This window comes from Mesoplodon mirus, assembly GCF_964341445.2.
Source record: "Mesoplodon mirus genome assembly, chromosome: 3".
NCBI classification, from domain to species: domain Eukaryota; kingdom Metazoa; phylum Chordata; class Mammalia; order Artiodactyla; family Ziphiidae; genus Mesoplodon; species Mesoplodon mirus.
The window spans coordinates 123308947-123330528 of NC_138978.1; the positions used below are offsets into that span (position 1 = coordinate 123308947).

A 21582-nucleotide genomic window follows, 5' to 3' on the forward strand; every position below is an offset into this window, starting at 1 on the left:
TTTGGGAAGGAAAATCCACAAGTGGGCAGCAGTATGAGGGGCTTCTGCTGGGAAAAGCCAGTGCGGACGGAAGGGATGAGGGAAGCTTTGGGTCAGGAGGCATGAGGAGGCTCAGAATAGGCACCATATCACAGTCAGAGGGATCGGCTGGAAATAGAGATACTGACAACGCCCACCACAGGATTCCAAGGGGCATTTTAGTGTTTGGGCCCCACAAGGCTGAACAATTTCCATTAGTAGTAGGGCACCTAATAGCTGGATCATCCAGACCACAGAGGAGAAATCCAAGAGAGGGACTGAGCTACACCCCCCTACCAAGTCATGAATGGATCATTATTTAGGTATACCACCTCCTTTCAGTAAATGCGATTTACAAGAACTCACATTTATAAGACATAAGTTAGGGGATGTTTAATCACAATACCAAAGGGTTCTATCCAGAATTTCTTTAACTAGGTGGTTTCTCTAGTACCTTTCTAATTGGGTCCAATGGAGAGAAATTCTATTAAAACACCCAATATACTGTGGTAGGAGGGAGGCAACAGGGAATAAAGAAACAACCAGGGACCAGGAGCCAGGAGGCCTGGGTCTTAGTTCTGTCTATGCTCTTGGGGCCCATCCCTGACCTGTAAATTACTTGGGACCCATCCTTGTCTGTAAAGTGCTTGGGACCCATCCCTTACCTGTAAAGTGAGGATTAATTCTGGACTGCCTCTAAAGTCCATGACTTTGAAATCCTGGTCTACTTCCTCCAGTCCTATAAAGCAAGATAGACCTGTGTATGAGAAGGTTCTGATCCTCCTGCTGTCCTGAACTCAGCCAGAAGACCAGCAAAGCCCTCAGCCTCAGGAGCCCAGTGGGGCTGCATGTGTCCTGGATCTGTGCTCTGCTTCTCCCCATTTCACTCTAATATCCAGCCACATTTCACTCCTGCAAACCTATGCTCCTTCTGCTCTGAGTTTTCTAGGGCCCCATCTCCCTTGAATTTATAGAAATTGTTATAATCTATCTGATTAGCCTCCCTACTCCATTAAGTTCATATCCTCAGCCATCTCCTGTATTCCCCATCACGCTTCCTCTCCCACCTCCAACCTTTTACCTAAGAAGTCTCATGATATTGCTCAAGGAAATCTTCCCAGATTGGTTGAGCCCAAGGCTGCCACATACAGTTGTACAGTTTGTGCACTGCATAAAGGCACCCACTGAGGGGGCAAACTGAGGATTGAACCACGTTCAGTTGGCCATTCCTTGCATCGTGGCTTGGAGCCGTGTCCACCGGAGGGATTCCCCTTTTATTTTTTTACGCCGAAGTACCACTTGCTACATGCCGTAAGGAGTGCATCTGCCCAGAGGGGGTTCCTTTTTTCTATTTTGTACCAAGTTTCTTTATAGACCAGCAATGTGGCCCCAGCTGTGCCCCTCCTGCCCTCAACATTCTCCAGTTCCAAACCCAATCTCCCATCGTCACAACTGTACTGACATATTTAATTGACTCCTTGTAAAGTTGCTTTCTTTACCTCATAATACCTGAAAGCTAGGATCCTGCTTATTTTTCTGTATCCTGGTACCTAAGAAAACATTTTTTTCCCTCACTCTGTTCAAGTTCAATGATAAACAAAGAATTGAGGTTAGATACCAGGTAAAGTCCAGGACCTGCCGGATCCATAAAGCAGGGGAGGGGGTGGTGTTCTCCTTTGTCAGGAAGGCCATGCTCAAGGCAGCCTGCACTGAGGCAGGGGGCTGGCTGATACATCTTCCGGAGGACCCTGCCAGCCCTGTGATTTCCCCCTCCAGGAAATGGGGCCAGTTCTATGCAAATACGTTCTTGCCCAGGAGTTTGGTTTCTTCTCTCTGAGCTCCTGGCACAGTGGAACCAATGTGAGCAGCTGCTTGGCAGGACAGAGAAGGGCAGGCTAGCAGTCCCAAGGCTCAGGTGACAGGGCCAGGCCCAGGAGACGGGGATGTTGACTGGGGCTTTAACAGCCCTCCTGATGCCAATCTCAGGCTGAAAACTCGATATTTCCACTTGGAACAAGAAACACAGGCGAGAGGGCTGGGAGAGGAGGGCAGTGTACCAGGAGTGCCCCCTGCAGGTCTCACTGGGTGGCACCAGCACAGAGGAAGGCGGCACAGGGTAGGTGGAGATTTCAGGAGATGCCTGGGATGAAGACGATGATGATAAGAAGGAAGACCACAGCTAGCATCTACTGAGTACTTACAATGTGCCACCACTGCCTAATAAATTCCTCATGACAATCCCCCAAAGATGGATAATACAGCTGTTCTCAGTTCTTAGATGAAGAAACTGGTCAGAGTGCTTAAGTAACTTGCTCAAAGTCACCCAGCTAATAGGGGACAGAGTTGGGACTTGAACCCAGGACACTGCCTCCTGAGACTGTATTACTCAGCACCACCTTTTGCACCTTGCCAGGCCATTCCAGGAACTTCTAACCTGCTGGTATCCGTTTCTACATCGTCCTGCTTCTCTAGCTCACACCTTCCTGTCCAACTTTAAGGCAGCTGGAGAACTGATCAATATCTTGGGTATAATAATGCTGAGACTAGCAACACCTGGCATTCGTCTACCACTCTCTGCTTTTAACTATTTCCCTGAGGAAAATAAACATTGAAGTATTTCCATTTCTCCAGTTTTTTTCCCGATTTTTATCAGTGTTCCTAAAGCTATTTCTATACAGTTATGATCAGTTTATAAGAATACTTTGGGGAATTCTCTGGCGATCCATGGTTAGGACTCCATGCTTCCACTGCAGGGGGCACAGGTTTGATCGCTGGTTGGGGAACTGGGATCCTGTAAGACATGTTCCTGTAAGACATGTGGTGCTGTGGCCCAAAATAAGAAGGAATACTTTCATGTTCTCGTTTTTTTTTGTTGTTGTTTTGTTTTTTGCGGCATGTGGGCCTCTCACTGTTGTGGCCTCTCACGTTGCAGAGCACAGGCTCTGGACACGCAGGCTCAACGGCCATGGCTCACGGGCCCAGCCGCTCCACGGCATGTGGGATCTTCCCAGACCGGGGCATGAACCCACGTCCCCTGCATCGGCAGGTGGACTCCCAACCACTGCGCCACCAGGGAAGCCCCATGTTCTGTTTTTTATGTAACAGTGTGTGTGCCTGCATGCACATTTACATATATGAACATAGTAACTGATTATATCGCTTTGCCACAAATATTGCATTACCAAGGGAACAGAGCATGGGGGTGTGACACAGGTGTATGAGTGTGACTACTTCTCTGCCGATGTCCAACTCTGTGACATTTGGCAAATCACTTAACCTTCTTCAGTTTTAATTTTCTCATCTATAAATAGAGAAAATAATACCTGTCTCATAGGGTATTGCCCAGGGTTGTTGAATAAGGTGTGTGTCTAGCTCAGAGCTGATGCTCAATCAATTTTTAGTAGTAGTGTTAGTATTCTGTGCTTATGTATCTTTCTCCCCCACTGGACCATGAGCTCCTGGTGGGCAGGGACTTATCCATTTCTGTAACCAGCTCCACCTAGCACATTACCTGGCATGTGGGCTCCACAAAAATTTGTTGAATGAAGAGTTAGTAAGCCCTAAACTAGCCTTTTCTCTCTGTTGGACATTTGGGTTGTTTCTAGACCTTTTGCTGTTAAGAAACTACTCCTCAAAGCCCTTCTATTTATATTCCCTCTTTCGATCTGCACACCCTGTAAAGTAGGCAGAAAGGGCTATTTGCACATATCCACATCTTGTGAAAGATGGAGCGACTGTGGCTGAGGGAAGTGAAGTGATTCCTATGGGTCACATCGCAAATCAGTGACAAAGGTTAGAACCTCTGACCCTACCTCCCTTCCTTGGGTGGATCTCTTTTCCCTCTAGCTACCTTCTTCTGGATCAGGGTGACCTCTCCAAAAACAGAGACTGTGATGGCAGGCCTGACCCAAGAGCAGCACATGCACCCAGAAGCCCGGCTGGAGGTGAATCCCTAGGAAACCAAATGCCTTATTCCCAAACACATCAAGGCCTGTATTTTCCCAGAGCAAGGAGCTTCTTAGGAAAGAGTCAGCATGCTAGCTTTTCTTTTTTTTTTTTTTTTCCTGAGGGGGTGAAGAGGCGAGCTCTGAGTTGTCCAGGAGGAGGAACTTTGGCTAAAAATAGCCATGGCGTATGGATCAGCCTCTAGTGGTACCCAGGACTGGGAAGGGGAGGGGGATGCTCTAGAGCTGTCGCCAGACTGGTTGCTGTGGAAACAGGAGAGGAGCAGGGGAGCCTGGGAAGTGCGGATGACACAGATAGCAAGTCCTAGTCAGAGCTGCCGCTACATTTAGGAGAAACAGCGGTGCCTGCGGCTCCCACCCTCCAAGGGGGCTGGGGTTGGGGGGAGGCGGTGTCAGGGGCATGGACGCTACACCCCCAGGGGTCTCTGCTGCCGGCTACTCTCCTCTCCACACGCTGTGAGTTGAGTTCCAGGGGACTTGGGTTTGGGCCCCTATTCCCAGGCAAGTGGGGGTTTGGGAAGAGCTGGTTCCTGAGGGAGTTTTTGCCAGATCCCCTTCCAAAAAATAAGCCCCCTTGCTGGCCAGCACTCTCTGGCCAGAGAAAGGGATATCCAGGAAAATGCAGCACTGGGGTCTTCTGGAAAGGGGGCACAGCATGCACATGAAATAAGGAGGAATAGGCTGGAGGAACAGGACTCTTTGGAGGGAAGGTGTAGAAATCGAGTCTTTGCTCTTGAGATAGAGGCAACAATTTCACACCTTTCCTTACCCATTGAGAAAGTGCAGCCCAAAGACAGGAGATAAAACACAATCAAAGTGAGGCTCACCTAGATTCCCAGGGCAATGGCGGGTGAGAGAGTTCTGGGGGCCATCAGACTCTGGCGTTTCTCCCCCACACCTGGGCAGAGAAATCTGCCTCAGCAGGCAGATTGGGGGTCAGATTACCTAAGACCCTGAGAGAACATCTGAAAGCCCACCTTGGCAGAAGCTGGAATAAGTGGGCCCAGGTACTTCTCTGAATGACCTGTGATCTCTAAGCCAATCGAGGACATTGTGGGCTGCAGGAAGAGAAAAAGCAAGCTCATGGTTGGGGGAGGGGAAGACCCTAATCTGCCATTGCATTGGGGTTCCTGGATCCTGTGTCCTCTGATTCCTCCTGGAAATGTAGGGGATGCCCCTAAGCTCCAAGCCATCTCATTTTGGTTTTTCCTCCTGCCCTCTACCCCAGCACACACACACACACACACACACACACACACACAGCCTTCAAAGGTCTGGCTGCAGAACACCTCACTCCAGAACTTAAATTCGAGAGTGCTGGGTTTGGAGTTACATACCCAGGCAGTTTCTCCCCAGGACCTGGTCAAACGTCCAGGCCATCTGTGGTCCTTATGTCACACTCTTCCCCTCCATCACCCCACCCGAGCCAGCCCAGGTTTCCTTGGAGTGGGGAAAGAGGATGATTCCCAAGAAGAAGGGAAAGCTGAAAAGTCCTGAATTCTTAACCTTTCCTCATACGAGCCATACCACCTAGGGGCCCCTGGGTGCCTAGGGAAGGGTTCTGGGTCTCTCTCTCTCAGGGCAGCCTGCAGCTCAGAGAGCTCCTCACGGGGAAGAACTTAAAGCAAAATCAGGTAGGCTTCCCTTGGAATGTGAGCTTTGCGGCATATGGAGGGGGGCTGTTTAAGGGTAGTCAAGGGAGGTGGGAGGCTGGGGAGGGAGGGGCGAACTGAAGGGAGGAAGGAGGTAAAGGTGTGTGCTTAAATCACTTATCTAATTTAATGGCTCATGAAGAATAGGATACCAGAGGGCTACAAGCCTACCTTGAACTTTGTGCTTCCTTTACCCCGGCTGTCCGTGTTGATCTCATATTCTCCCGTCCTCCTGCCCATTTGCAGGCTGTCTCCACTGTGGAAATAACCTAGGGGAAATGGGGCTGACGCTACAGCCGAAATGATCATGGTCAGTCCTCAGGCAGGATTTCCAGTGGGAATTTCCCAAGGTGGGAAGGTTCAACCCTTGCCCACTGGAGATTTTTCACTCGTTTTCCACCACTTTCATTTCTCCTTTGTAAGCTTGTTGAGAGGAAGAAGATGTGGGAGGGGGTAGAGTAAGCGAGGTCCAAGGAAGGAGGAACGGGAAAGACTTTGTGTCAGTCTCCAGGTGAACTTCCAAAGAGCCTGGTTAGACAGCAGGTTGAATTGCGGAGACAGGGATTAGGGGACTGCCTGATATTAGCCAGGGCGGAGTGGAGCGGGGGTGACCTTCGGGCAGGGAGGGCTCTGCACAGGAGAGGAAGATTAAGCACCTGCCTCGAAGGAACCCACAGTCTAAGCGTTTCAGAAAACTCCCTCCTTGCCTGGGCCTCTCGTCTGGGGGTGGCCGTGAGGTGCTGCACAGCCCAGTTAGAGCAGTAGGACCAAGACCTCTGGTACCCCGTTTCCCTGAAAATACTCAGCCGTGCAGAGTGTGATCCAGTTCATACACACTATCCCATTTGATCTTCACGGTGTTGTGAGCTGGGCGTGGGGGCGGCTAGGGTTGTGTGTACTGTTCCCATTCTACCGATGCTGAAAGCTGAGGCTGAGACAGCAAGGGACTCGCTCTGGGCCACCCGGCCCCTGGGCGCAGGCCTGGACGTCTCGGCCTCTCCCGCGGTTCCGCTAATCTGGCCCACCTCTCAGCCCCTCCAGGCCCCGCGCCACCGCCCGGGCCGTGACCTCCCCGCCGCGGCCACGGCCATGGCGCAGGAGAACGCCGCCTTCTCGCCGGGGCCTGAGGAGCAGCCGCGGCGCCGCGGCCGCCAGCGCTACGTGGAGAAGGACGGCCGCTGCAACGTGCAGCAGGGCAACGTGCGCGAGACGTACCGCTACCTGACCGACCTGTTCACCACGCTCGTGGACCTGCAGTGGCGCCTGAGCCTGCTCTTCTTCGTGCTGGCCTACGCGCTCACCTGGCTCTTCTTCGGCGCCATCTGGTGGCTAATCGCCTACGGCCGCGGCGACCTGGAGCACCTGGAGGACACGACGTGGACGCCGTGCGTCAACAACCTCAACGGCTTCGTGGCCGCCTTCCTCTTCTCCATCGAGACGGAGACCACCATCGGCTACGGGCACCGCGTCATCACCGACCAGTGCCCCGAGGGCATCGTGCTGCTGCTGCTGCAGGCCATCCTGGGCTCCATGGTGAACGCCTTCATGGTGGGCTGCATGTTCGTCAAGATCTCGCAGCCCAACAAGCGCGCCGCCACGCTCGTCTTCTCCTCGCACGCCGTGGTGTCGCTGCGCGACGGGCGCCTCTGCCTCATGTTCCGCGTGGGCGACCTGCGCTCGTCGCACATAGTCGAGGCTTCCATCCGCGCCAAGCTCATCCGCTCGCGCCAGACGCTCGAGGGCGAGTTCATCCCGCTGCACCAGACCGACCTCAGCGTGGGCTTTGACACGGGCGACGACCGCCTCTTCCTCGTCTCACCGCTCGTCATCAGCCACGAGATCGACGCCGCCAGCCCCTTCTGGGAGGCGTCGCGCCGCGCCCTCGAGAGGGACGACTTCGAGATCGTCGTCATCCTCGAGGGCATGGTGGAAGCCACGGGTGCGGGCGGGCCGAAGGAGAAGGGAGAGGAGGAAGAGCAGGGGGAGGAGGGGAGCGGGTGGGCGGGGAATTGGGGTCAGGGCGGAGGAAGCGGGGTGGGGGTGGGGGTGGGGGGATGGAGAGGCTGGAGGAGGATGAGAGGCTGAGATGAGATGGGTTGGGAGGGGTGTATGAAAAGAGTGACCCCCCCCCCCAGAGAGCCGAGAGAAAGCTGGGAGGAATCCTCCGAAATGGCCCTGGCCGGGGGCCCTGGGCTGAGAGGTCTGTGTCACTGGGAATAGGAGAGAGTAATGATAATAGACAACACCCAGTGCTTACTCCGTGCCCTGCACGGTTCCAAAGCACTTTACACCTCCTGGTTTATTTAATCGGTGCCCCATGAAGGTAATTTCTTCTTACTGTGCTCATTTTTCAGGGAGGAAATTGCCCCAGAGAAAGGTTAAGTTGTCCAGAGTCACAGGCTAAATAAGCGGCCACGTCTGGATTGGACCCAGGCAGTCTGGCTTCAGCATTTAGGGTGCAGAGTAGGAAGGAGGGGTTAGGTTCCAGGTTTTTCTCAATACTGAGAGGTCCAGGCCCCTGGAATGTGATGGTGCAGGTTTCCCATGGTCTGAGTTATTCCTAGGCTGGACCTTAGGGAGAGGTTGATGGCTGAGCTCACTTCTGCCTCAGTTTCCCCATCCATCAGAAGATTCGGTTTCCACTGACAAAGGATAGATGATCTGCACATTTCAAGCCCCTTTCCAGAAGGAACTAGCAATGTACCTGTGATGTCAGAACCTCCAACTCAGGCTTATACAGTGAAAGGTCTGGGAGCAGGTAGGATAAGACCAGTGCAGGGGCAGCAAATGAGTCCTTTGGGACTTGAGATCCGGAAGTGGAGAAGAAAACTGCAAGTGGGATAACCAAAGGCCCACCAGGGGGCCCTGCAGTTCCTGCCACTGTTGCCAGTATTGCCCTCTGCTGGCTTCTCCCAGACTGGTGCCATCAAACCCTTTTCCTGGCCCTTCATGCTGAGCCTCTACTTCACCGCTCTCTGCCTCAGTGTTCCCCACTCCTTCTCCCCACCCCCATACTCCCCTAACTCCTTCCCCTTCCCCCACTCACCCTGCTTCCTTTCCTCTCATCTCACCGGCTGGCACATTTTTGCTGGTACCTGAGAAGTCCCTGCCCAACCCTCTTCTCCCTTTGTACCTCCAGCCCTTCCCTTTCTTCCTTGCAGCCCCTCTCCCCAGTGTCCCTTTTGCCTCTTCTTCCCCTCCTCTACCGGACATATGCCAGTCTTCAGCAAAGGAATGAAGAATACCAATGTCCCCAGGTTTGCTCAGGGCAGGGCTTTCAATGTTGAGAGCCAGTCTCTGGTTAGCTAATGTTCACTCTTCTGTTCCCCCTTGTTCGGAGGTGGATATGAGCTGAGGGGAATATGAGAGATCTCAGGGTAGAAGGAAAATCACTTACCCCGGTGGGTGTGCCCACCCCACAGGGAAAACAGGACACAGGCCCACAGCAAGGAGGACAGGGGAGGGTGGGGTGGAGGAGATAGGGAGGGGAGCTTGTTGGATTTTTCTAGAGAGACAGAGCTGGAAAGGATGGTAATATTTTGGGTGAGAGAGTCAGTATCCAAAATGCTTCTGAAAGGCAAGTATAATGAGCCAAAATCCAACAAGATGACATTTAAAACGAATAAATATAAAGTTCTACATTTAGGCTTTAAAAAATCACTTATGTAAGCACAGCATGGAAGAGCTCTGGTGAAAAAAGAATTGTGGGTTTTAGTTGGCCACAGGCAATGTGATACAGCTTCCAAAAATGTTTACGTAATGTAATCTTGGGCCCTATTAGCTAAAGCATCATGGCCAGAAGAGAGAGGTGACGAGCCCCCTCTTATGCATGGATCAGGCCACAGTTGGAGTATTTATCATACTCAGAGTGCTTAAAGGATCCTCCTTGGCCATTCTGGTTTGCAGTCAAGAAAGTAAAACTTTTGGAAGCCAGGTCACATCAGGAATGGTGGAGGGAGACAGGGATGTTCAGCCTGAAGGAGAGAAGACATGATGAAAACTGAGACTCCTGCTTTCAGATATCTGAAGGGGTGTCATACAGCAGGAGAATGAAAATAAGGGTGGCAGATTTTAGCTCTGTATAAAGAACAACCCAAATATTAGAGCCGTCACACAAAGGAGTGGGCTCCTTGTGAGGTGGTGAGCTCTCAATCCTGTAATCAAGTGCAAGCTAGTTGCCCATTATTGGGAATGCTCCAGTGGGGAGCCCTGTATGGAGAGGAAAATTGGGCTAGATGATCCCCAAGGTCAGTTTCAAGGTTAAGCTTCTCTGATTGGCATCTCCAGTGGAGAGGAGGGGAGAATGTGGGCTGGAGGTTAAGAGGAGTTGGGGCAAATGGAGAGGAGGCGGGGGAGCTGGACGAGTACAAGAGTTGGGAAGGAAGAGAAAGCAGGCTGGACCAAAGCGGGTGGGTGGGGGTCCTTGAGGAGAGCTCCAGGGAAGAGTTCTAGGTATAGGGTTGTGGAATGAGGCAGGGGTGGGAAGGCTGGGGCTGGGATCTCCCTTGACCCATGACCTTACCCCCAGGAATGACATGCCAAGCTCGGAGCTCCTACCTGGTGGATGAGGTGCTGTGGGGTCACCGCTTCACGTCAGTGCTGACCCTGGAGGATGGCTTCTACGAGGTGGACTATGCCAGCTTCCACCAGACCTTTGAGGTGCCCACACCCTCATGCAGCGCCCGGGAGCTGGCTGAGGCCGCAGCCCGCCTTGACGCCCATCTCTACTGGTCCATCCCCAGCCGGCTGGACGAGAAGGTGGAGGAGGAGGGGCTGGGGGAGGGGGCGGGCGAAGAGGCTGGGGCTGACAAAGAGCAGAATGGCTGCCTGCCACCCCTGGAGAGTGAGTCCAAGGTGTGACCAGTTTCCTCCAGACCCCTGTGGCAGGGCCAGACACAAGTAACTGGGGAGCTGGTTATGGAAGGTGGAGGAGGGCGCAGGCAAGGTCCCTGGGAATGCACTAAAGCTGGGGAGCCTCCTCAGAATCTCAGGTCTGGGATCCAACATGGATGGGAGAGATCCTGATTTCAGGAGAATGGAGGGTGGGGAATGGGTAAACTTGCCAGCCTGTCTGTGTTTGACCTTCACTTCTGTTCACGCGTGGATGGATGGACAGAAGGATGGACCTATGCGGGTTGGATGAGAAGGTGGAAACAGAGAGAGACAGCCAGCCAGTGGACAGGTGAATGGGCCAACAGACCAACAGACAGGTGGTGTGCTCAGGGCTGCCGCTAACTCATAGAGCATCTTGGTGCAAATTCTAAAAAGGCGCCCTTTTCCTCCAGACTGACACTACCCCAAACTAGGGTGCATGGCTTGGGGAGCAGAGTGTGGGCTGGATTTTAGTCCCCACTCACCTCCTCAGCCAGCTTCCCTGAGTCTGGCGCACGTGTCTCACTGGACACAGTAGCCCAAGCTGACCCAGAGGTGAGAAAGCTGGACGGAGGCGGGCAGAGATGAGGCGGGTGCCCTCCCAGCTCCACTCCTGCCATTGTGACAGGCTGAGAGGGAGGGTGAAAGGCTGCAGGGCACCTCAGCAGGGTGTGAATGACCTTGTCCATGTGTGCAGGGAAACCGGCGATGGGGGAGATGCCAGAGCTGGGGCCCTGGGGCAGGGCCTAGGAAAGGCGAACAAGGGATGGCTATTTTCTGACAGTGAAGTGAGGTCTCATGAGTACCACTGCAGGGGCAGGAGGGGATAGAGAGGTTCTGAGGAGGAAGAAGGGCCGGGGAGAGATGGAGAAACATGAGTTCACTAGAGCTGGGACACGGGGTCCTCAGGAAAGCAGAATCAGTCTTAGGGCACAGTGAAAGGGAGTCATTCACGTGGTTCACTGGGTGCCCATTGGGTCCAGAGCACTGACCCGGGCATGTGTGTGGGGAGGACAGTCAGAGACCCAATTCCTATTCTGGGGATACAGTACACGTGGGAAAAACAGAGAAATATGCCTGTGGCAACTGTTTCAAACTGAGAACCTGGGCGATCTCTCCGAGCAGGAGGTGGAAGGGCTTGGTAATCAGAAAGCTAGGGATTAAGTCAGGCCTGGAGAGTGACCTGAGCCAGCAGTCATGAACTTGGGTGGGCATCAGGGTCCCCTGGAGGGCTTGGGAACGCATATGGCTGAGCCCCACTCCCAGAGTTTCTGACTTAATGGGTCTGGGGTAGAGACCAAAACTTTGCATTTCTAACAAGTCCCAGGTTCTGCTGACGCTGCTGGAACAGGGACCACGCTCTGAGAAGCCCTTCCCTAAGCAGACTTGGGGGTCCTGTCAGGAGGTGGGCATCAAGCTGAGGAGTAGCTGAGGGTCCTTGGGGAGGAGACTGAAATATAATGGGTATGGAGAACTGTGGTGGGGGGAAAGGAGACCATGAAACCAAGGCTGAAGAGTCTGACTCTGGGCCTAGGGACTCACCCGTCAGTGGAAATAGGGCTGTGACAAGCTAGAGATGGTGTTTGGGCAAGATGAGTAGGCAAGATAGATGGGACAAAGCAGTCGGGAGGGCTTCAGGGGAGGTGCTGGCAAGGTGGTGGTGAGCTGAAGTAGGAAGGGCACCTGTGGCAAAGGATAGAATCCCACGTAGGACTTAAGAGGCAGGATTAAATGCGGGAGATGTGAGAGACAAACGGGAGTCCAAATATCTGGATATGACTGTGACCTGCTGTCTGCCCAGCTGGGGCAGGAGCCCCTGGAGAGGTGGCCACGTGCACCCCCTTCCTGGTGTCATCGCAGTCACCAGGGACACCCCCCACTCCAGGATTGTGAAGGAGGAGCAATGGCGAGTCAAGAGGGGGCAGAGGTAGGGGGACCTGCCTCTGGGAGAGACGTGTGTACACACAGGCAGGCACATGCTCCGCCACACGGGCCCAGCAGTGACCTCCAGCCCTTGGCCCTGGCTGCACCCCATTTCTGTTCTTTAACAAAAGTCTGAGCCCTTTGCAGGGAAGCACCCTAGTGTGCTGCATTCCAGGCTGGGAAGCTGGGGTCCTGGGGGATGCCGTGCCTCCTGGAAGCAGGAAAGAGGGCTGCAGAGGGAGCCCATGCCAGCTTGGGTCCGCTCGGAGAGAACATCTTTGCCTCAGGTCACAGGGTGACTTGGGTCACCATCACCCAAAGATGAGGTCCCTGAGCCCTGATGCTGGCTGTTCCCAAAGAACAAATGTTGGGGCATGGGATGAGGAGCAGTTCTGGTTTAATTTGCTGAAACATCTGGAGTCTGGACAGGAGGGAGCGGGCTCTGGGTGTCCACACTCACTCACGCGGTAGTTCACCCATTGCAAGTGAACCCACCGTAGAGGAACTGAGGCTGGATGGAAGGCATTGAGACCCCGCCACCCCTCTCCTTGCCACTCAGCGACCACTCAGGGCCCCACTGTGTGCAGTGCAAGGAGTCTGGGGACCTGGGTTCTAGTCCTGACACTGTCACGAATTAGTTCTATGACTCTGGGCAAGTCGCATCACTTCTCTGGGCCTCAGTTTCCCTATCTGTAAAAACAACACTTGGTAAACTGGTAATGCTCAATAAATGTTTAAATAACTGAGTTGAAAGAGGGAGACTGCGTGCCTCTCGAGGTGCAGTGCAGCTAAGAATTCTAGGATCTGAGAATCCTTAGGCAGAGACAAATGCAGGGAGCCCCGGGGGCACGGGAGGATGGGTGAAGCAAGGGGGCACGCGCGCAGGCAGTGGGGCGGGTGTATGCAGGGGCCCCTCTGACTGCTGGCGTCCCCGTTGCCCAGGTGGCTGTGTTCTGGGCCTTCCATTCTGCTGCTGTCAGGCAGAATAATGAAGATCAGGAGCAGAAAGGCTGAGGCCCCAGGGCCTGGGGGGAGGAGTCAGGTCCAAGATTAGCCTGACCAAGAGAATGAGACTGCGGAATAGTGTGGGGGCTCAGAAAAGGGCACCGGGCCCTGGAAGCCCCTGCCCTGCAACCTAGGAGAAGTCTAGGGGCACAGGCCGTGCTCAACTGGAACTCATCCCCCTTTCTCTCTCCCCACCCCAAGGAGGAATCCCAACAGGAACTGGCTCTGCACTGACAGCTCAGACAGCAGATGGGACCCAGGTTTCCCCTCCCGGGGTGGGTGGCACGGCCCACGGAGGCCAGATGGTGTTTCTGGGGGGGAAGAGAGGAGCGGGTCATCCAGAAGAGGCTGTCAGCCCCCAGTAGCCCACCTGCCACGCGCCCCTGCCTCTTAGAGCCTCATAGCGGGGAAGACACAGCCAGCCCTGGATTTTATAAAACAAGTTTATTCACATTTTACAAAAACTAATTCTAGGACAGGGAACGGCCTCCCTTTGGGCTATGTATGAGATCATGAACAGAAGGCCAGAGGGAGGAGCTTGGGAAGGAAGGAGTGGGGCATGGGGGCCGTGTCCCCCACTCTGGGCGGGAGTAGGTCAAATAAATTAAAGGAAGGGCAGGCAGAGGGAGAGGATATTCAGACACCAGAGGCGGGCTTGCAGCTGGGCTGGAAGATAGTCACACCTGCAGGAACGGGAGAACGCACATGGAGGGGGCTAAGGAGAGTGTGACTTCCTCCTGGCCCTGGCCCGCAGAGCTGAGAGGGGCTGAGACGGGCTTCTCCTTCTCCAGCTGGGACCAGGGAGGAAGCTGCTCATCTCAGGACAAGGGAAGACAGAGCTGGGACTGGGGGTCCTTGCCCCTCACCTGGGGTGTGAGGGATCACCGTTTCCGCAGCCTCTTCATGAAGCAGCAGGTGATGGAGCCCAGGATGATGGCTCCGGTGGCTAGGGCAGCCCCTGCACCCACCAGCATGGGCACAAACAGGGTGTCCAGGGCTGGGCGAGAGAGGATAGCTGTGTTCAGCCTGGGGTGTCACTGCCCTCCACCCACGTCCCCACCCATATGCCAGTACCTTCTCGGTCAGGCTGTCCACACCACCTCCTCCCGTTCACACACGGCTTTCCCCCGCCTGCTCCCTGCCCCCTCTGCGCTCAAGCCAGCCCCTACCACCAGGACACCGGGGCAGCCGGGCACTGAAGGGCTGAAAGCTGGACTTTCAGACTTTCCGTGTGAAGCGAAGAGGAAGAGAAAGAGGAACCAGAGGGACCACTAGCAGGAGGATGAGATGCAAAAGGGAGAACAAGAGCATGGGGGTGAGGGGGGCTGGGGGGGCATGAGCAAGGCGGGGCACCACTCACCACGTGTGTACGGGTAGACCGTGACAGGCCCCGAGCGGGCACTGCCCGCCTGGTACCAGCTGTAGTCAGCGTGCTGCACCCAGGCGCTGGGGGCACAGTGGTACACGCCTTCGTCCTCGGGCCCCAAGCCGTGCAGTCTCAGCCGATGGCTTCGGGGCCCCACCAGCTCCACGCTGATGGGGCCTCCTCCAGGCCGGACCCCCAGCTCTGCCACACCGTCCTGGCCCACGCCACCCACCAGCTGGGCAGGGGCAGAGCTCAGCTCCCCCTCCTCCAGCCGCTCCACCCACCAGCTGGCAGCCAGCCGCAGCCCGGGGGGGCCGCCCCGCACAGAGATGTTGCAGAGCAGGGAGGCCGTCTCCCCGCGGTACACTGTGCCTCCCACTAGCCAGGCCACAGCCTCCAGCACCACACCTGCAGAACAAAGGTCAGAAGGTGAAAGGTCAGGGGGCATGGGGTTAGGACTGCTGTCAAAGCAACACCCCAGAAACTCCGGGTGTTCCCACAATCTTAGAAGGGGAGTGTGAGACTGAGACACGGAGGCAGCCGATGGAGAGGCAGAGAGGCACAGAAACAGAAGGGAAAGGTTCTGCAGACCCCGTATCCTGTCCAGGGCCAACCCGCCCCCTCTCACCTTCCTCACGCACGTGCACGGGGAGGGGCCGTGAGCGGGCACTGGCGGCTTCCCGAAGCCGGGCCCCAGACCCTCGGACATAGGCCTTGGCGAGGCAGCGGTAGGTGCCCGCATCCCCAGGCCGGGCAGCCTCCAGCCGTAGCCGGTAGGTTCTGGAAGCCACCTTCTCCATGGCAATGTGCCGGCCCTCGTAGCCAGGGCCCAGGCTGCCTACACCCTCCGTGTCCAGCTGGGCAACCAGGCGGCCGGGCCCAGGTGCCCCTGCAGGTGCCATCTCCCAGCCCACGGAGTACGCGGCATGACGGCCTGGTGGGGGCAGGGCCCCTGACACATTGCACAGCAGCTCCAAGGGCTCCCCTGGGCCGATCCGACGTTCCCCAGGCCCCACTGTCACTGCCAGCTGGCTGGCTGAAACACAGGAGGGGAAGGGGTGTCAGGGAGGCAGGAGAGGGCACAGAGCACCTGTCCTTCCTTGAGAGCAGCAACTTCAAGGCCACCCGTCTTCGCCACCCAGGGGCCTGGCTCTCACCCCTCAGCCATGGCCCTCCCATCCCCACACCCAATTTCTGAGCAGAGAAAGCCCGTCATGGGTACAGATGCTAACAGGAAGTGATACTAATGGGACTTCACTCTAGGGAAGGCGGGCTCCCTGGAGTCAGACGATGGCCATCTAGTGCCCATGGTGGCCATGGTGCCTACTGAGATACCAAGGCTCCCAGCTGGCGCCGTGGGACGCGTGGCACTCACACAGCGTCTGCACGTCCACGTGGGCCAGGACAGCCCTCTTCTCCGCGATCTGGGCCCAGCTGCCGTCGGGATCCTGAATCCACTCAGCGGCAGTGCAGTGGTAAGTGCCCGCGTCGTCTGCCTGGGCGCCCCCCACCACCATGCGGTAGCGCTCAGTCCCCTCCTTGCCCAGCCGCAGCTCCCCTGCTGCCAGCCGCTCAGCATAGGGAGCTCCGGCCTCCACGGCCATGTCGGGCCGGAGTCCCACCACTTCCTGCAGAGTTGCTCGCCCCACTGGCGCCTCGGGCACAGCTCGTCCAAAGGACACAGCCAGGTGTGTGTGCTTCTCCGTGCTCGTCCGTGCCAGGCAGCCCAGTGCCAGCTCCTGCCCCTCGTGCACCATCAGGCGAGGGGGTGAAGTAGGGGCCTGACGGCCCCGGGGCCCTGGGGGGGCAGCAGACACCTGCAGCATATCTGGAAGAACTGGAGAGAACAGCTAGAGTGAGGGAGGGCTGGGAGCTGTACAGTAACTAACACTTGGTACTGTTTCCTACCTACAACCTATTTCCCTAAATAGACTGTGAGCTCCTAGAAGGCAGAGACTTCATGCTGTATTATTTCTTCTGTAACCCAATGATGCCAAGCACAGTGCTGGGCACAAAACAGGCACTCAATACGTGTTGAATTTCACAGAACCAGCCCATCGCCTACTGACCCTTACATTTGAGACTGACCCCTGTTTGAAATACTCAGAAGAGTGGCTCTGTCTTCCTTCTCAGAAGACAAAGAAACTTAAGAGAGCAAGAATGTCAAGTGGTCTCACTCCTCCTACCCTGCCTCTATTTCCCCCGCCACCCCCACTCCCCCAGATCTGGATCCTGGAATCTCCAGGAATGGAGTCTGTTCACCCTATCAGGCTCCCCTACCCTATCAGGGAATGGAAAAGGGCTGGACAGCTTAAGGACACTTCTCCTCTCCCAGGAAGTAGCTTGACAGAATAAGAGCAGTGGACTGGAATGAAGAGTTCTGGGTTAGAGTCTCAGGCCAGCCACTAGTTCGGTGACTTCATGCAAGTCACTTAACCTCGTTGGGCCTTAGGTTCCTCTTAGGTCCCTGCTGGCCCTGACTTTCTGCCTTTTGGGAGGGCACGGCCCTGACCCCATCCCAGGGCCCAGTACCTCTCAGTTCCACTTTGCCGCTGTAGCTGCCCAGGTAGTGGGCATCAGTGGAGGGTGTGTAGCACTCGTAAATGCCAGCATCCTGGGCCTGCAGGCGGGCAATCTTGAGCACCACGGCATCACCCTGCAGACGCTGCACCTGTACCTCACCAGCTGCCACTCGGGGCCCAAAGACAGCATAGGAGAATCGGGTATCCCTGGTACTGACAATGCCCAGGGCAGCCTCTGGGGCCTCAGGCCTGTACAGGAACCACTCGAAGTCCTGCTGGGCAGGGCCCTCGTAGCCAGTGACATTGCAGGAGATGGAGATGGCTGTGCCAGCCACGCGATACAGGGGCCCCTCAGGGACTAGCACCTCCCGGGCACAGCACCCGACTCCTATAGGGAAGGACAGGAGAAGTTAGGGATGCCTGGGTCCCTACTGCATCCCCCCACCCCCACCCCCACCCCCGCATCACTCTTGACCTCTGCTTGTGAAAGGAAAGGAAACCTGAGGAAAGTTGGTACACACTTGGGCCCTGTTCCGAGAACAGGCAAAGGATGCTGGGAGGTAAGACACCTGGATCTCAAGGAGGTGGTGGTATAGAGCCAGGTTTGCCTCGGAACCCAGAAACACCCCATTACTGGCAGGCCAGAAGCAGGGCACCTAAGGTCAGAAAGGAGTGTATCTGCTTCCTGATTCAACCATTCCTGATTCCGGCTGTCCCCTAATCCCCCCTCCACCCCGTTTCCCCACGTTTATGCCAGTTGAGCCTTCTAGCTAAGGGATCCTGAGACCACATGTCCCCCTCCTTTGTTTGAAGGGAGCTGGCAAAATCTTGATCAGAAGGGCTGGTGCGCTCAGCTGTGTCACCTGGGCCAGGGGACTCCAGACAATGGAGCCAGTGGCCCGAGCAGGACAGGGCACAGGCCCAGTCAGTTCTCACCACACAATCCCTCCCCACTCCAGCTGTGCCATGAGCTCATTGCTTCTCCACCCCAGAGGGCTGCCGAGGCAGCTGAGGCTCATGGGGCAAGAACCAGCCTATGCCCTGGCCTCTGGGGGTAGAAGCTCCCCTCCCCCACCAGTGCCTGCCAATCTTCCCGGGCAGGCCCAGCTGACAAATAACCCTCACCCCACCCCCTCCAACTCTCTAACAGAAGCCTTCATTTGCATATGGTGTGCATTTATTTACATCCCCGCTCCCTTTCAGTAGGGAGGCAATAACCCCCCAGCTGCCCCTTCCCATCTTTCTCTCCTCAGAGAGGCCAAAACTCTTCTTCACCCCACCCTCACCCCTACCCTGCCCTCGCAGATACTCCCGGTGGCCTTGGAGGGCTCAGCTTCTTCCTTCTCTCCTTCCATCCTTCCACAGCCCCAGATCACAGAACCTCAGAATGTAAGAAGGGCTGGGTCAGCCCTCTGCCTCCATTTTACAGATAAGAAAGTTAAGGTACAAGAAGTATAATGTCTTGGCCAAGTTCCTACTATCCTTGGCTAGCTTCCACACGCCCCTGCAGAGGGACAAAGCCAGAGAGGCAATGGGGAACTCCAAGGAGAGGCCTGAGGGCACTGACCTCACCAACCAGACTGTCACTCCCAGGGGCATAACCATCACCTTTCTTCAGGGGCTGGAGGAAAACACCTAATCTGTAGTCGAACTGTCCTCCAGCTCCTCCAGAAGCACTACCCTTACCTTTCCCTTCTTCCTGCGGCTGAGTCAGAGGGAAAACTTGTGGTTGCTCGGTTAAAGCACAGACTGGGATCAGGAGGTTGGGTTCCAGCCCCATCCCCATCCCCATCCCCAGCTGTACCGCTTGGACCAGCCCCTTCCATTCCCAGGCCTCAGTTTCTGGAAGACAGCTAAGAGCTTCCACCCTGACAGTGAGTGAGCCTGTCTCAGCAGGGCTCTGCCCGAGGATGTTTCATAATCAGAGCGATGGTGGAGACAAGCGAGCTGACACTTTCCCTGGGCTCTGGACAGACTCTGCTCAGGAGGGCCCCCTCCCATCTTCCTGGCTCCACAACTGCTGATGCTTGGAGATCCCCATGGGAAAGTCATCCCCACCGCCTGGGGAAACCAGCTGCCAGGCAGCTCTCTCTCCAGCCAGGTCCCCTCCTCTGTGTTAGTGGAGAGGGAAAGGAGAGCAAGGAGACCTGCTTTGGAGTCAGATGGGAGTGGTTTCAAATCCAAGCCCCAACACTCACTAGATATGTTCTCTGGGGCAAGTGACTTCATTTTCCTCATCTTCAAAATGAAACTAAGTGCCTACACCCAGGGCGCTCACATCTCGGCAAGCTCTTCTATCTCTTTGCACCACATTTACCCTGGGCTCCTCTCTGCTCCATGCTGCCCACTGGGGAAAAAGGGCCAAGTACTAGGCAGCTAGGCCTCACAGCTCCTTCCTCTGTATATCCTCCTGCCTCCCACCCAGGGCCCCAAGGAGAGGACTCATTCTAGTCTCACAGGGCCCAGGGACCTATGCAACACATGGAGGCTCCTTGGCACTGCGATGGAGCTCTGGTCTAGAAACAGGCGGCTGGGGCTACGTCAGCCTCTGCCTTAACTATGGCAGCTCCAAATCCTGGCACCAAAGCCACCCCCTCACCACCCTGTATTCTTATTTCAAGGGTTTCAGTTTCCTGAACATCTGTACAGGCAGTCTCACTGCCTCGATACCATACTCCTCCCCAGACCATCCCTACAAGGAACCCTCCCATTCACGCCAAAAACATTTCCACTGTCACTGTCCTCATGCATCCATGCAGCGGTGGCCCAGAACATCCCACCATGAACACCCACCACAACAGATACAGGGTGCTTGGAGATCTCAGCATCAGTCTCCATGGAGCCTGGTTTCTCCTGAGGCAGGGAAGCTGGGACTAAGGGAGTGTGACAACCAGTGGGAGGCTACAGAGCCAAGTGCTGCTATCTGGGAGAGGGAAAGTGGGGGAAAGACCCAGCCCAGGATGGAGATGGAACTGCCTCCAACTTCAGATGATGAAGGGGGGTAGGGGGGGTGCAATTAGGGGAGATGTACTTCAAAGATTGTGGGCAGAACCGGCCCCTGGGCCTCCAGCCAACTTAGGCAATTATAAAGATGGACAGGCACTGCCCACCAGGGCGAGCACCCAAGGCTGGGCCTGAAGCTGAGTGAGGCAGAGAGGAGTCGCAGAATTTGTGCGCAGCGACCTCAGGACCTGAGTGTGCCGGCTGAGAAGTGGGGCCTGGCGGTTCCTGGGGGCGACACCTCGGTGGGTCCTCACTGTGCCCCAGCCCGGGGCCTAGAACTCGGGAGCCTTCACCGCTACCCCACCCCCGCCCGCCCCAAGACTGGCTCGGAGCGCGGCCACAGAGAGCAGCTGGGTGCCAGGCCCGGGGAGGCTGGGGGAGCCCCTGACGGAGAAGGGGGTGCGAGGGGCTCCGAAGTGCTGGGGAGGCGGGCAGGGCTGGTCACCAGGTGGCAGGCACCTGCCGGGCGGGGCTGGGAGCCAGAGCCGGGCTTACCCAGGATTAACAGCAGCAGCGGCGGCGGCGGCTTGGGACCGAGGGCGCCCATCCTGCGCAGCCGGCTCTGCGAAGGCTCTGGGGGGCGGCACGGGCTCTGGGTGGCCGGGGGTTCGGGGGGCGCATGCCCGGGTGGGGGGCACGAAGCGGAGCAGCGAGGCGTGGGTGCGCGGAGCGAAGCTGAGCGAAGCTGGAGCTGCCAAGTCACGGCCCTCTTCCCTCTGCCCTCTTCCCTCTGCCCTCCTCCCTCCTCCCTTCTCCCCTCCTCCTCTCCTCCGCCTACTGCTTTCCCTCCCGCCTTGGCAACTCGGAAGACCATTCCCGCCCCGCCTTACCCGGGCCCCGCCCCCGCCCTGGGCTCCCGGCCCCGGCCCCGGCCCCGGCCCCACTCCGGTCCCCAACTCCGCCCTGACCCCTCCAGACCTTGGCCCCGCTCAGGTCCCCGGGTGTGCCCCGACGGGGTCCTGGACCTTGGCCCCAGCTCCCCCCGCCCCTGTTCCAGGCTCCGCCCGGACTCCAGCCCTAGCCCCGCCCCCTCTTCAGTACCCGGCTCCGCCCCGACCCTCACCCAGGCCCGCCCCCCTCAGCCCTGTCTCCGCCCCGACCCCAGTCCGGGGGCGGGCTGCACCTGGTCTTGGCCAAATCCCCGGCAGCTCCGCAGAGCGCACAGGTACCCTGCACCGTCCGGCTTTTCCCTGAGAGTTGGATGCAGGGGCCCTGGGGTCGGCGAGGTGACTGTGGCTTCTCACTTTGAGTCCAGC

At 56.5% G+C, this 21582-nt stretch overlaps 2 protein-coding genes across 2 annotated transcripts; one reads left to right on the forward strand and one right to left on the reverse strand.

The window, feature by feature from the left end:
- Positions 1-6724: 6724 nt before the first annotated feature.
- Positions 6725-10597, forward strand: KCNJ9 (potassium inwardly rectifying channel subfamily J member 9; the record flags this gene model as incomplete). The annotated part of the gene is made up of 2 exons (XM_082614727.1): positions 6725-7574; positions 10164-10597. The coding sequence occupies 2 exons, from the start codon at positions 6725-6727 to the stop codon at positions 10493-10495; spliced, it is 1182 nt and encodes a 393-aa protein (XP_082470853.1). The 3' UTR covers positions 10496-10597.
- A 3267-nt stretch (positions 10598-13864) lies between these two features.
- On the reverse strand, positions 13865-21315 carry IGSF8 (immunoglobulin superfamily member 8). Its single transcript, XM_082612028.1, has 8 exons — positions 21245-21315; positions 20822-20899; positions 17334-17711; positions 16177-16638; positions 15430-15837; positions 14796-15209; positions 14302-14432; positions 13865-14118 (listed from the first exon to the last, which is right to left on the reverse strand). The coding sequence occupies exons 2-7, from the start codon at positions 20871-20873 to the stop codon at positions 14317-14319; spliced, it is 1830 nt and encodes a 609-aa protein (XP_082468154.1). The 5' UTR covers positions 20874-20899; positions 21245-21315; the 3' UTR covers positions 13865-14118; positions 14302-14316.
- Between the last annotated feature and the right edge of the window lie 267 nt (positions 21316-21582).

Coding starts and splice junctions, on each gene's coding strand:
- IGSF8 (XM_082612028.1), bottom strand. CDS start 20,873: ATGGGCGCCCTCGGTCCCAAGCCGCCGCCGCCGCTGCTGCTGTTAATC. Junction 15,838..16,176: donor CGTGGACGTGCAGACGCTGT/GTGAGTGCCACG, acceptor CCTGTGTTTCAG/CCAGCCAGCTGGCAGTGACA. Junction 15,210..15,429: donor CGTGCACGTGCGTGAGGAAG/GTGAGAGGGGGC, acceptor TTTGTTCTGCAG/GTGTGGTGCTGGAGGCTGTG.